Source organism: Panthera pardus, unplaced genomic scaffold (assembly GCF_024362965.1).
Source record: "Panthera pardus isolate Hobbes unplaced genomic scaffold, ASM2436296v1 HiC_scaffold_16, whole genome shotgun sequence".
Taxonomy (NCBI): Eukaryota; Metazoa; Chordata; class Mammalia; order Carnivora; family Felidae; genus Panthera; species Panthera pardus.
In genome coordinates this window covers 118821945-118836524 of record NW_026526721.1, presented here as the reverse complement: position 1 = coordinate 118836524, position 14580 = coordinate 118821945, and the positions used below count along the sequence as shown (strand labels likewise).

The window sequence follows — 14580 nt, the reverse complement described above, 5'->3', positions numbered from 1 at the left end:
TTTGTATCTTCAGTATTTGTCATTTTCTCTCATATCCCTTTTATCTCTTCATTTTGTTTGATTTTTGTTTTAATTATCTTCTTTTAATCTACTATTCCTAACAAGAGATTACTTGAGTTTGGGGTGTATATTTTCTCTAGTTTATTAATCAGATCTGGTATAGTTTTCAATTATTTTTTGAGCTGTATCAACTAATTTCTGAGTTTTCCTAGTTCTGATTGTTTTTTCATATCTTGTATCTTTTCCTAATTTTTTATCTCATTTTGAAGTGGTATGTTTCCATTTGCATATATGTTGAATATATCTTTCTAGCATGTTTTCTTTGCCTATAGGTTTATTCTATTATTGTCATGTTTTCTTATAGTTATTTGTCTGGTATTTTATTTCAATAGTTTTCTAATGTTCATTTCTATGTTGATTTAGTTTTCATAACTTCTTAGAAGATTTAGTTCAGATAGCTTCTCTGCTTAGATTCTTTTTATATTATTTTCATATATTAGTAAAACTACAATGGCTTGCTTGGGGCAGATTCTAGCTGCTTCCTTTTCCCTTTTATCTGGACCACCTTTTTCCTTCATTTCAGTTGTTCCTAATCTAAACAATTTTGTTTCATCCCAGCAGTTTCTGTTCAGTATGAAGCCTTGTACATGGAGGAAGCCCTAGTGGGTCAGTTATGAAAACTTATAGGAACTAGCCAACTTATTGGTTATTGGAAAATGTTAAACCTCTTCCAGTTTTAGCTACTATCCTCCAATTGAATTGCTATGATTTCCAGTGAATAACTTTTACTTTATATGGGGTTCTTCAGTTCTCAGGTCATTCAGATACTCCATTACCTCTCTCTGCTTTTCCCTGAATAGACACTGACAAGATACAATGGCTTCTCCCTACCTACTTGTATTCTGAAGCTGCCAGAGTAAAACTTTATTAGGGTGATGCTAATAGAAATAAGATACAAATGGTAACAAAAAGAACAGTTTCTTTCTTCTTTGTCTTGTGACAACCCTTTATTGCCCCCTATTGCCAGAACTTAACAGGGAGTAAACTGACCAATCAGAAATGCAATTTTCAGAGTTCTAATTCCAGCATTACAAAGCAAAATATAGAACAGTAAATTTGAAGCTGAGAGATAAAACAATAAATTTGAAGCTGAGAGATAATACCTTAAAAACTGGCTTCTGTTAGTTATATGCTCTTTGTAAACCGTGCCTTTTGTCATTGTATAGTCTTTATTTAGAACTTTTAATCTTAATACATTTTATCTGATTTTGTATATGCAATTGCTTTTCTTTTATGCCATTGTTTTATTTTCAACATTTCTTCACTGCTCTGTTTAAACACTTTTTTTAAAAGAATATATTGATAGGTTTCAGTTTTGTTTTGTTTTTTTTCAACCCAATCTGAGAAGCTGTTTTATACACTGGGAAAGTTAATCATTCATGTTTTCTTCCTTTCATCCTACTTTGTTTGCATTTTTAAAAATATTTCCTTATTTTCCTTTAACTATTTCTCTTAGTTTTCCTGTTTGATCATTGCTAGTCTCTTTTCCTTGTTTTAATTATGAAATTCTATTGCACTTTTTCATGCAACTGGTGATTATATTTTCATACATTCAAAATTAAATCCATATGAAAGTAAGGGTTAAATGGAAATGAGATACCAACTATTCGTTTGCTAGGTGCTCTGTTCCTTCACTGGATGAGCCCTTTGGAACACTTTTATTTCCCCTCTCCCTGGCTCCAAACGCCTATGATTTGTTGATATATTTTAATTGCCTTTAGAGTCTATTATCAGGGTGCCTTTGCAGTATGCCACTTTCATTTCAAGAAGCATCAGTTAGTATTTATATTACACACACTCATTCACTCTCCATCTGTTTAGATATCTCTTTAAGGTAACAATTGTGTCAGAGCTCCTCATTCTTTCATTTACTCTATTTTCCCATGTCTGTAGATCTGTATTTTCTTTGTTGATTATAGTCCTTTCCTTTACTACTTCCTCAGTTGTGCTGCTGAGTAATATATTCTATCAATCTTCACATGTTTATAAACAACTTTCTTTGAAATTGACAATTAAATGATACCTTGATTGTATTAGAATCAATGGATCATATAGTCCTTTCCCTAGATATAAATTATACTAAATTCACTAGCTTCTAATATTGTAAATAAAGTGTTGGTTCATCTGATTCTTTTCTTTCATAATTATTCTTCCTCCATTAGCTAATTAGACTATTTTTTCTTTATCCTTGGGACTCAGAAATTTAACTAGATTATTTCTAACATGTCTATAGCAAGATAGCATTAGGTCAGTGTGTGGAAAAAAATGAAATCTCAACAAAATGACAGCTCCTTGAGATATTAATGATAGATTCCATGACCATTTCTAATTGTATGATATTAGCATCTCCTTTGGGTAACCATTTTGTTTGCTAATTTTGTGACTACTGGTATTTCCTTTTTCATTAACTGTTACTGAGGTCCTATCTTTTCTATTGACTATAATGCAAATCTTGGAATTGGGGTTTGATTGCACCATTGTGTACAAATATACTATGATAATTTTGTTGTATTAAGAAATCAGTTTTTGGGGTGCCTGGGTGGCTCAGACGGTTAAATGTCGGACTTCGGCTCAGGTCATGATCTCACGGCTTGTGAGTTCGTGCCCCTTGTTGGACTCTGCTGACAGCTCAGAGCCTGCAGCCTGCTTCGGATTCTGTCTCCCTCTCTGCTCCTCCTCTGCTCACACTCTTTCTCTAAAATAAATAAACATTAAAAAAATCTTTAAAAAAAAAGAAAAAGAAATCGGTTATGATTGCTCTGCAATAGCTGATAGGAACTCTTCCTTTTCTGCAATGTCATTTTTAGTAAATAACTAAGTCTTTTTTAAGTGTTGAGCCTATGGTCTTCTTTTCCAAAGTAGTGTTTTTCTTCATCAATCCTGCCAGTGTGAGCTCCTTTATTCTGTGGACAAAGAGCTTTCTCAAGTTCAAGACATTTTTTTACTATAAAATACTTAATTATTGATGCTACTCCATCGTTATTCTTCCACCTTTTGGAACTCCTGTATTATTCACTATTGGGTCTTCTGTATGTGTCCTTCAGTTCTCTGATCTTTTCTTTCATACTTCCTGTCTGTTTATAATTTTGTTCTGTGCTTTCAGATATTCTTCCACTTGATCTTTCATGTTACTGATGTGTGATTCATGTGCTAGTTTTCAAGTATGAAAATCATGATTCAAATCCTTGGGTTGGGATAGCATGAGATGTGGATACTACTTACTGTTCTCTAAAATTTCCAGGCTAAAAACTGTGGTCTCAAACAAGCATATAACATCAGTGGAAATGAATCTGGTCTGAAATAAGCATGTAAAATCAAATAATAAATTCTGTTAGTTTGCTAGGGCTGCCATAACAAAATACCACAGACTGGGTGGCTTAAACAGCAGTAGTTTATTTTCTTAAAGTTCTAGAGGCTGAAAATCTAAGATTAATGTGCCAGCAGTGTTGATTTCCTCTGAAGTCTCTTTCCTTGGCTTGTAGATGGCTGTACATTTGCTGCCTATTCACATGGTCTTTTCCCTATGACACCTCTGGTATCTGTTTATGTATCCAAATTTCCTCTTTTTATGAAGACATCAGTCAGATTGGATCAGGACCCATCCTAATGGCCTCATCTAACTTAATCAAGTTCTCTAAAGAACTTGCCTCCAAATATGGTTACATTCTGAGGTGCTGGGGGTTAGGATTTCAACATATGAATGTGTGTGTGGGGGGGGGGGGGATTACAAATCAATCATAACAACTGTCATTGTAAGAAGAGATTATTTGTTGACAATACACATTAAATAATTCTCATACCAACTGATGTGCAACCATTCAGCTCAATTCTTAACATCAAGCTCTACCAGTTTAAGAATTTAGTCCCTCAAGATTGCACCCACTTCAGAAGCTATGCAAATAGGGTGCCAAGGATACTTACAGTTCTGCTCAGCAAACTAAACATTCTTGAGTTCCTGTGACTGCCTCCCTAGGTTTGATAACTCACTAGAACAAATCACAGAACTCAGGAAAGCATTTTACTTGTGATTACCAGTTTAATATTAAAGACATAACTCAGGAACAGTCAAATGGAAGAAGTGCACTACCTACCTTGCACCTTAATGAGTTCAACTGGGAAATTCTCTGAATCCCATCAATTAGGGGTTTTTATAAAGATATTATTACATAGGCATGAAGTGATTAAATTGTTTCTCATTGGTGATTAACTCAATCTCCAGCCCCTCTCCCCTCCCTGGAAGTTTGGGGTGAGACTGAAAGTTCCAAGCTTTTAATCATGGATTGGTCTTTCTGGTGACCAGCCCCCATCCTGAAGCTACTAGAGGCCTGCCTTATCACTGAGGAAATTCCAAAGGTTTTAGGAGCTTTGTGTCAGGAACCAGGGACAAAGAAAAATATTTTATTATAGCGTATTTGTGCAAAAAGGTGACACACTGCTTTTAAACCCTTGATGAATACAGACCATAAAAAAGTCATTTAAAAGCTGTAGGTCTACCTTTTAAGAGATCAAATTTACCTTTAAAGCAGACTTTCTCTTCAAGAATGGCCTGTAAAGTGAATGCAAATCAATTTACTCTTACTCCTGGGAAAACTTCAGGTATCTTCAATGTAAGTATCTTAGAGAAGCTAAGCATTTTGTTTTGTAAACTGAATGTATCTAGGTGTTTGGTTTCTGCAGCATTTTTGGCTTCCTTGAAAGAAGTGTTTTTTTCTCTTTGGATTTGGATTGCCATGTGTATTATTGTTGCTGTTTTTCCTTGAATTTGTTGGAACCTTTCTTTTGCACCTTCCAGTCACTACATGGCTTTTGTATTTATTGCCTAAGAATAACTGCTAATGTGATGCCTAATTATTGATTTTGTACTTTATATAAATGGACTAATACAGAATGTACCATCTTGTCTGGTTTTTCCTCATTTTGTGAAATTTATCCATGTTGTTTAACACAGTTGTAAATTGTTTTATCATATATATTGCTATATCATATTCCATGGTGTGAATATACCACAATTTATTCTTTGTTAATGGACATTGGAATATTCTTCAGTTTTCTGCTATTACAGTATGGCAATAAATATGTCTGTTGGTGAATGAATCCATGAGTTTTCTCTTGGGTATAATCTTAGAAACAAAACTGCTAGGTCACAGGGTATGCATACGTTCACCTTTAGTAGACACAGCCAAACAGTTCTCCAAAGTACCAATTGACATTCCAACCAGTATTGTATAAGAGGTAGGATTTCTCCACATTTTTGTCAAGTCTAGTATTAAAGGTGAGATTTAGTGTTTTTAAATGCCTTCTTAAGTCTTCTGCTTGTTGTCTCCCTCCCCCACCAACCATCATTGGGTTTTTTTCTGATTGATTTCTAGGAGTTCTTCACATCATCTGGATACCAGTCTTTGTCAAATATGTGTATTGAAAATACTTTCTCCTACTCTGGGTTACTTAATCATTCTCTTAATGAATACAAGTTCTTAATACAGACCGATTTATCATTTTACCTTTATGTTTAGAGCTTTTGGTATTTATTAAGAACTCTTTACTGATGTGTAACAAGATTAATCTTGTCCAAAGAAAGGTATGGCCCTCATCCCAGTAACTTAGTTACTGGGAGGTAACTGTAAGCCCTTGGAATGTCCTGCCTCAAAGGAGTGTCTTTGTTTACCTGGGGGCTTTAAACCATGCCAAGTAGTCTATACTAACAATGTGATTTATGGTGAGGGCCTTGTCCCATGTGGTATCACACTGACCTCTGGAGGAGCAGAAGACTAAGATCAGCAATATGGGAAGAGAGCCATGTCTATGTAACTTACCCCCAAAAAAACACCGGGCACCAAGGTTTGGTTGAGCTTCCCTGGTTGACAACACTCTGTCTGCATCACCACGTATCACTGTTGGGAGAAGCAAGCACTGTTCACACAATGCCACTGGGAGAGAACAACTAGAAACTCTCTATACCAGGTCTCTCCTGTACCCTGCCCTATGTACCTTTTCCTGCTGCTGATTTTAATCTGCATTTACCATGGTATAAACTGCAACCATGAGTATACCAGCTTTGCTGAGCTCTGTTATTCCCTGGGGGTGATCTTAGGGATTTCCTGAATCACAACCTATTATAAGTCAGACAGAAGTTCTCCTGTTACCTTTGAAAAGCTTTAGTATTTTATCATTCACATTTAGTTTGTAATTCCTAAAGGAATTACAATTGATTCTGGTATTTGGCATGTGAAGACAGATCAAGATGTACATGGTTTTTCATAATATTCACTTGATCTTGTATCATTTATTATAAAGACCACCTTGGGAACTACACTGTTTAATCACTTTTGTTGTAAGTCAGCTGACCACCTGTGTGTTTTTACTGTTTGTATTTACTAAGTACTCCAGTGTTTTGTTCTTTAAGAATAACTCGGTCATTCCTCATTCTTTGTAGATATGTCTGAGTTTTCAGCTTGTCAATTTAATTAAAAAAAAAAAAAAAAAACACACAACTTGGGATTTTGATGGGGGTTATGCTGAATTATAAATTAACATCTTTATAATATTAAATCTACTAATCTTTCAACATGGTATATCACTCTCTCCATTTATTTAGAACTTTGTCTTTCAATGATTTGTAATTTCCAGTGTAGAGTTGGTGTCCATCTTTCTTTCTTTAGCATTATTCCTATCTTTAGATTTATTCCTAAAAAACATATTTTAAATGATGCTGCTGTAACTTATATATTTGGTATGTATAAAAAACCCAAAGAATCTACAAACTATAAGAATTAATGAGAAATATAGGGGCTTCTGGGTGACTTAATCAGTTGAGCGTGTCAGACTCTTGGTTTCAGCTCAGGTCATGATCCCAGTGTCACACTAGGCACTGAATGTGGAGCCTGCTTAGGATTCTCTCTCTCTCTCTCTCTCTCTCTCTCTCTCTGTGCCCCTCTCACATGTGTGCTCTCTCCCTCTCTCTCTCTTTCTCTCCCTCTCTCTCTCTCCCCCCCCAAAAAAGAAAGAAATGTAGACTTGTTGTTGTTATGAAGATAATAAAAATACTTTAGTTCTACATATAAGCAACAAATAGAAATCAAAATATAAAAAAGATAGGCTAATGTTTTATTAGAGAAAAATATTTCTCTTTATGGCTTTTACAAACTTAAGAGGAATTTGAGAATAATTTTTATTTTATTTTTAAATTTTTTAATGTTTATTCATTCTTTGAGAGAGATAGAGAGCATGAGCAGGGGAGAGGCAGAGACAGGGAGACACAGAATCCAAAGCAGGCTCCAGGCTCTGAGCTGGCAGCACAGAGCCCGATGAGGGGCTCAAACTCACGAACTGTGAAATCATGACTGAGTCAAAGTGGGACACTTAACCGACTGAGCCACCCAGGTGCCCCAAGAGAGTAATTTTTAAAATAGAGCTTTTAAAATACTATCCCTGAAATTTCCTTTGCAATTATTTCCAGTTTTAAGAGAAAAAACAATGTAAGAAATGTAAGTCATTGGTAGTCATCTTGGTAGAAACATATATTCCAATAAATGAATAAACATTCATATTATAATTTAATGATTTTTATAGGAAAGTTTTTTACTATTTACTATTGGTTATCTCTTTGGTATTTGAGACAAACACTGAACTTTTTCTTTTTTAATGCAGATTACATTACTTTGCTTCAATGTCTTTCATTACATACAGTTCAAAAATTGAGTACTAGTATCTTAAAGACTTACAAAATCAAAACTTAATAACAAAAACTAAAATCTGCTCTTATTTAGAGTTTAAAGCTTGCTTTTAGACAAATCCTAGGACTTCGATTACTGTATTTACTACTAAGTCGGCAAACTTATAACTGCAATTAGATTCTATTTTATTTTAGAATGATATATTATCTATAAAGACAAATTAATTATGACATTCCAGTTTAATCTACTAAGTTGCTATTTTTAATTTGTCAACAAGTTCTAATAATGGTCTTGTTACCTTGTGATTAGATTAGCACACCATATATTTATATATAATTATTTAAGTTCTAAGTATCAGGCTAATCTTCAAGGAAGCTTAATTATAATAAATAAATATGTACTATTTTGTGATTAATTCCTGGCTTCTCAAAAAAAAATAACTAGAACTCTATTTCCTAAGGGGGAAAAAAAGAGGAAAAAGTCCTGCATATCAATCCACTTTCTTTAGTAAGTACAAGGTAGCACAAGGACAGAAAGTAGAAGATGGTCTGTCAAATCAGACAGATCAGTGAATCAGTTACATTTCAAAGAAGGTAAATCTGTTGTGGACTAATAGTTCAATGGGCCACACTCTGGAATTAGATTACATTGGATGATATGACATCTCTACAGTTAGTTCCTGTGATAATATGATTTATGACAACCTTGGAATTTCCTGAGCATAAGAGCAATGGAAACATCGATTGTTATATTTTTTCTGTCTTCAGTTCCTGAAAGAACTTCAGAGCCATAAAGGTAAAATGAGTGTCTTGTTATTCATAACATGCCTCTTTCCACCACAACTGGGTTTACATTAATGGGTTACTTTTGAAAAGCACTGAAGGATGGGGGCTGGTTGCCAGGTGAACTAACCAGGAATAGAGGGTTAGAACTTTTAGTCTCACCCCTTGATAAGAACAGAGAAGAGGGAAGGGAGGAGCTAGAGGCTGATCAGTCACTAGCGGATGGTGATTTAATCAATCATACCTATGTAATAAAGCCTCTATAAAACCCCAAATAGATGTTTTGAGAACTTCCAAGTTGGTGAACACATGGTCAGGGAAAGTGGCACACTTGGGAGGGGCATGGAAGCTCCTAGTCCTTTTCCCATACCTTGCTGTATGCATCTCTTCCATCTGACTGTTCCTGAGTTACATCTTTTAAAAAAAATTTTTTTTCTAATGTTTATTTATTTTAGAGAGAGACAAAGCACAAGTGGGGGAGGAGCAGGGAGAGAGGGAGACACAATACAAAGCAGGCTTCAGGCTCTGAGCTATCAGCACAGAGCCCTACGCAAGGCTTGACCCCATGAACCGTGAGATTATGACCTGAGCCAAAGTTGAACGCTTAACCTACTGAGCTACCCAGGTGCCTCGAGTTACATCTTTTTGTAATTCATCAGTAATCTAATGAATAAAATGTTACTCTGAGTTTTGTGAGCCACTCTAGCAAATTAATCAAAACCAAGGAGAGGGTATGTGAGAGAAGATAGGTGATAACCTGGACTTGCTACTGGCATCTGAAGCGGAAGCACAGACAGTCTTGTAGGACTGAACTCTTAACCTGTGACACAAAGAAGGGGTCATGGGAATCTCTGATTTATAGCTGGTCATTCAGAAGCACAGGTAACTACCTGGTCCACCAGGTAGACAGTGTCAAAATTGAGTTAAATTGTAGGACACCCACTTGGTGTTGGGAGAATTGCTTGTTGATATGGGGAATCCCCCAACACAAACACACACACACACACACACACACACACACACACACACACACACATCCCATATGTTAGAATTGGTGGCCACAATCTTTAGTGTTCCAAATGGGAATTCTTAATTAATTACCTACAGGGTTTATAAGCCCTTTTGTAAGGAAAAACAAAAAAACATATCTCAACTATATAATTTTGAATACTAAATACATATTATGTTTGATACCCAAGTACAAAACATAAATAGCGTTCTTCAGCTGTGGATCATCTTTACAACTGGCACAGCCATTAGGCTAAAGACTATGGCATGGCAGGTCTTTTACCTATACATGTGATTTCCATTAAGGGATCCAGTAAAGATACCTTGCTTAGAAGTCCAAGCTTTAGCTACTCAGAGGATGCTTTTGCTCTGTAAAGGGCAGCTGAGGCTCCTCTTCAAGCTTTCTGGCAGGCTTGCTTAGCCACAGCAGTGGGCTGTAGCTGCCTTCATTCACCAGCGGTGGCCAGTAGATTCATTCACCATCTACAAGCCAGTAGATGCAGAGAGGTAAGCCAGTAGATGCAGAGAGGTAAGAGACATAGGATGTAAGGCTTAAGAAAACAGGCTGTTAAAGGAGAAAGAAGCAAAATTATTTCAGTGCACACAACTTACTCTCCCAAAAGGAGTTCAATGCAAATATAATGTTGGTAACTTCAGGAATTTCTAACTTGTTTATGCTCCTTCAATATTGCTTAGACCTCACTATTTATCACAGACATATAATAAAGCTGGTATATATCTCTGTCTCATCCACTGGACTTGGAGAACCCATACCCTCAGATTCTTGAACTTGGGGTGGAACTGAATAAAGGGAACTTTCCATATGTATGCCAATCCATAAAATAGGTAATAATAATGTTAACTTACAAAGGTGTACACATTTTGGGTTAACTTTTCAAAAGATCTTAATAACTGAGTATGAAAGTAACCTCTCATTGAAATGGTGTTAATTTTTCTGTATTTTCACATATTATTTCCTTTGCTGAAACAATGTGGGAAAAAAACAGAAGTATTCAAAATTTACTACAAGAAAAACATGCCTCTCTGGATCAGCCTAGCCAATAACAATGAATATTAATTTGAATTAATATAAATCATGAATTAAAGGTTCCAGTTGCATTTGAGCTAAATTGCATTGTTTTGCACAAGTCAGAAAACTACATAATTCAATTATAACAAGCAAAGTCCTCTGGTGTTTATGAGTTTTATACATCCAATGGAGTCAACTGTTTGATGATAGTGAACCTGTCCTAAAAATTACCAACATCTAGTTTTTGATTTCAAATACAATAAAATGTGTTTAAAATACCATTAAAACACTGTACACAACCTGTCCTTAAAGTAATCAAATATATACCAATTAGATTATTAACATTACTTGGTAAAGAGTTACAACTAACGCTGTCAAGTGTTTGAACTGTAGGCAATGGAGTTAGAAACCAAGGAAAAGATCCTGTCATTTGTGGGAAAATGACTGTGTAAGTCTTTTAACTACACTGAGAGTAATATATTATTTACATTTTTATAGATAACTAAGATAACTGTAAGATTCAACAGCTAACTTAAACTTAGAAACACAAATGTGGCACTAAAGAAAATGGACAGAGGGAATTGTATTTGTATCTGCCTCATTCTTTTCTTCTCAGTATCCCCATCTCAGCAAATAATAAATCTAGTGGGTTAGGATAAAAACCACACAGTGAGAGCTGTTGCTTCCCCTTCTTTCACATCCAAACCTTGAGTAAATTATGTTAGGTCTGTATTCAGAATATATCCAGAGTGTTCCCACCAGTGTCCTTGCTATCACCCATCCACCTATCCAGTAACTACTAGTAAACAACTTCTTAAAAAAATAATGTTTGAGGTACTTCAGTACACAGAGAATGGCCCTTTTGGCCTTTACAAAAGAAATAAACTTCTTACCTATCCTGAATCTCACTACAGTGCGTTGTTCCAGGACATAACTGCCAGGGCACCTAAAAGTCAATATTGAGAAAATTAATGGCTAGGTAAGATTCTACCAATAAATAAATAATATTTGCCCATGAAAACTTAAACTAAATGATAAAAATCCCAATCGATTTCCCAATCCCAATCCCATTTCGATAAAGTATTACTTTCTATAATTATTCAAAATTATGATATTTATATGTTGGTCATCTGTATATTAGTAACAGTCACAATGATTAAAAAAATTTTCCTGGATTGACTTAATTTTAGAACATTAGGACCACAAGATATGGAATAAATATTAATATACACACATTTTTTTTTTGCTGCAGCAAAGAATGATAACCAGTAAGACTTTTATGCCTAAAACCATTCTATATAAGAATAGAATTCTGTAGGTCTGGGTTTCTTAGTAGCATACCACTACTGACATTTTGGGCTGGTTAATTCTTTGTTGTTCAGAGTTGCTTTGTGTAATGTAGAATGTTTCACAATATCCCTGGCCTCCTCCCACTAGATACCCCGTAGCCCCCACTCCCTAGTTATGATACCAAAAATGTCTCCAGATATTGCCAAATATACCATGGGAGGGAGGCAATAGTCCCTGAGAACTATTGCTGTGAATGTAAAGGACAGAACAGAAATATAATGTAATACTTATTCAAGCAAAGTGTTAGTTCACTTTTTAAAAATGGATGATGAGTATCAAAATACTATATTTAATTCCATTGCATATATTTAAAGGAGTGACTGCTACTGTAAAATGCCATTTTACAATGCACTGGAAATTACATTATTGGCCATTATTTAAACTTATGGGGAAGAGCTTTGGATGTTAGCTTATATTCCATTAGTCAAAAGCATCCTGTAATTTATAGGATAGGTGGGTAATGTACTGTATCACTCACTTACTGATCTTTCTTCAAACCCTAATATAGTACTCAGAACACTCTTGAGTTTCTCTCTTATAGCTCTAAGCCTTTTTGTTTTTTACCTTGAGAAATGTATTAAATTTTTGAACACTATCTTGATAAATGTCTAGAAAACTTAACTGAAGGTATCAAGGCTTTTACACAAATGTAAAATATTTAGAGACAAAGCAAGTATTTTCAAAATTCAATTTGTGTAGACTGGTAATCTTTTTTATTTCCACTCTTCAAATGACGCCTAGAGAAATCCAAGGATTTGGAGGCTGAGAATAGTTTAAGAACTCCCAAGATCTTGTCCACACATAGAAGCAATTCTCAAATCCTGTTACTAGTCACCTAACTAGTCTCTAAGTATGGTCCAATTCTCTCAGCTTAATCAGTTTACTGTCAAGGATGCTAATGGATTCATTCTAGCTATAAACATAAAAATGTATGGAGTGTTTTTGTTTTAAAGAATTTTCACATAAATTATCTGGTATTAATCAAACACATCTCCAGGACAGGTAAGAAAGATATCAGGGATAGGAAATTTTTAGTTTAGTGAATGACTTGCCTAGTTTACAATTCAGCAGTGGCAGTAGCAGCAGCAGAGTTGACATCTCCAGACTAATCACACCAAATGCTTTTCTTAGGAAATCCTCATTTGAGATTTTGCTCATAACTTCACATTGTATGGAGTTCTGGGATGCTTGAAGGCAAATTAAATAAAATTTAATTTTATTAATTAATTAATAAGGTGGCGGAAAGTCCTTAGCTGTAGAAGCCAAATTTCTTAATCATTTTATACAAGGCTCTGAAGACTAAATCTTCCAAGTTGTCTGTATTCAATGTAGTATCATTTAAAAATCCCTTCTATGTTGAATATTGAATTCTTATATCAGGAAGGACAATACATTAAACTCAACAGTACTTTGCAAGAGGATGGCTTCTTTTTTTGCAATCAAGTAACTGTTGAGGACGATACAGTGAAGTAAATTTGATAATCCAGAACAAAGGTTTCTTATTAAGCCCTTGTAGAGTTTATCTATACATGCCAGTTACCAGTGTCTTCTGAAAATCATTGTTCAATCCCTGAAGTGAATTCAGTAAAGCCTCAGATTTTTAATACCGTATCAGGAGCCACCTTTTTCTCAGAACTACTCCCCATGTTAACTATTCGAGCGCTTCAGCTAAAAAGGGTTATGTATTTTCAGCTACTGCTAAAGAGCCCGGGTCCCCTAAAACTTTTACCAAAACAAGGCGCTATAGTTCAGCATTTCCGAGTTAGTTTTGCAGTCGTGGCGTGAATCTGAGCCAAAGCGCCTGTGTGGAGCGCCAGACAGCCCCGAGTCCCCATGGCTACCGCCACAGCAACGCGTCGTAGACTGCGGGGCAGGCCCGGGCCCGGGGACGCGGCGGGGCGGAGCCGGGGGGATGGGTGGGCCTGAAGCACCAGCCTGCTCCTCACGGACGGCGCCGGGAAATTCACTTCTCTGAGCCGGAAAAAACGGCTTTAGGGCCGGGCTGTGAAAACAGGCGGGCAGCAAGGCAAACATGCCAACTGCTCATCCCCGCTTCTTCGCAGTAGTTAGGGCAGAACTCCCGGCGACACCAGGCCGCGTCGGTTCCCTCTCCATCACACTTTAACTTCATTTTTTCCGTACCCGCTTAGGAAATTTAAGATGCCTCCGCAGATAATAACAGACGCCAAAGACGCGGTCCCCAAACCCTCAGCCAACAACTCACGCCTTTCCCACGTTTTCACCGCAGGCCCGCCCCCGACCTAGAGCGCGCTGGCCTTAAGAGACGCGATCTCCCGCCAGGCGTACCTTGTCTCGCCCCGCCCCCAGGCGCGCTACCCACCCTTGTCAGAGGCGAGGAGCACGTTGCCCCGCCCCCTCTGCCTCCGCCCGGCGTGAGCAGTCCGGTGAGTGAGGGGGTGGCAATTCTGCAATTCGTTTTTTCTTTTGGCCCCTCTTACAGGACCGTTTCCATGATGGCAAAAGAGAGGCCCCAGTAAAACTCAACAATCACAAGAGGTTAACCGTTAACTAAAAGTCATTTTACCACCAGATCTCACCAGCTATCCCTCCTCCAAAAGCTCGAGCTCCGCCCCCAAGGAGCCGGCCCCCAAAGCCACCCCCGCGGGCTCGCGCTTACGCTTTCCGGGCGGCGCGCGACGCGCTCGCTCCGCCCCAC

General features: G+C 36.7%; 2 protein-coding genes across 7 annotated transcripts in view; both read right to left on the bottom strand.

Annotated features, from left to right (window-relative positions):
- SLC9A9 (solute carrier family 9 member A9) overlaps positions 1 to 14455 on the bottom strand; it is a 701238-nt gene extending 686783 nt beyond the window's left edge. For 4 of the 6 annotated variants that reach the window (XM_053903744.1, XM_053903746.1, XM_053903743.1 and 1 more), the window contains exons 1-3: positions 14046 to 14211; positions 11447 to 11499; positions 9847 to 10006 (exon numbers count right to left, since the gene is read on the bottom strand). The gene's annotated coding sequence lies outside the window, so the exon portion shown is untranslated. Of the gene's footprint in view, positions 1 to 5873; positions 5952 to 9846; positions 10007 to 11446; positions 11500 to 14045; positions 14212 to 14244 lie in introns of those variants that run through there. The other 2 variants (XM_053903747.1, XM_053903745.1) reach the window with 2 other exon arrangements.
- On the bottom strand, positions 12960 to 14050 carry LOC109260527 (DDB1- and CUL4-associated factor 10-like). Its single transcript, XM_019438813.2, has 2 exons — positions 13633 to 14050; positions 12960 to 13090 (listed from the first exon to the last, which is right to left on the bottom strand). The coding sequence occupies exons 1-2, from the start codon at positions 13935 to 13937 to the stop codon at positions 13066 to 13068; spliced, it is 330 nt and encodes a 109-aa protein (XP_019294358.1). The 5' UTR covers positions 13938 to 14050; the 3' UTR covers positions 12960 to 13065.
- Positions 14456 to 14580: the final 125 nt, after the last annotated feature.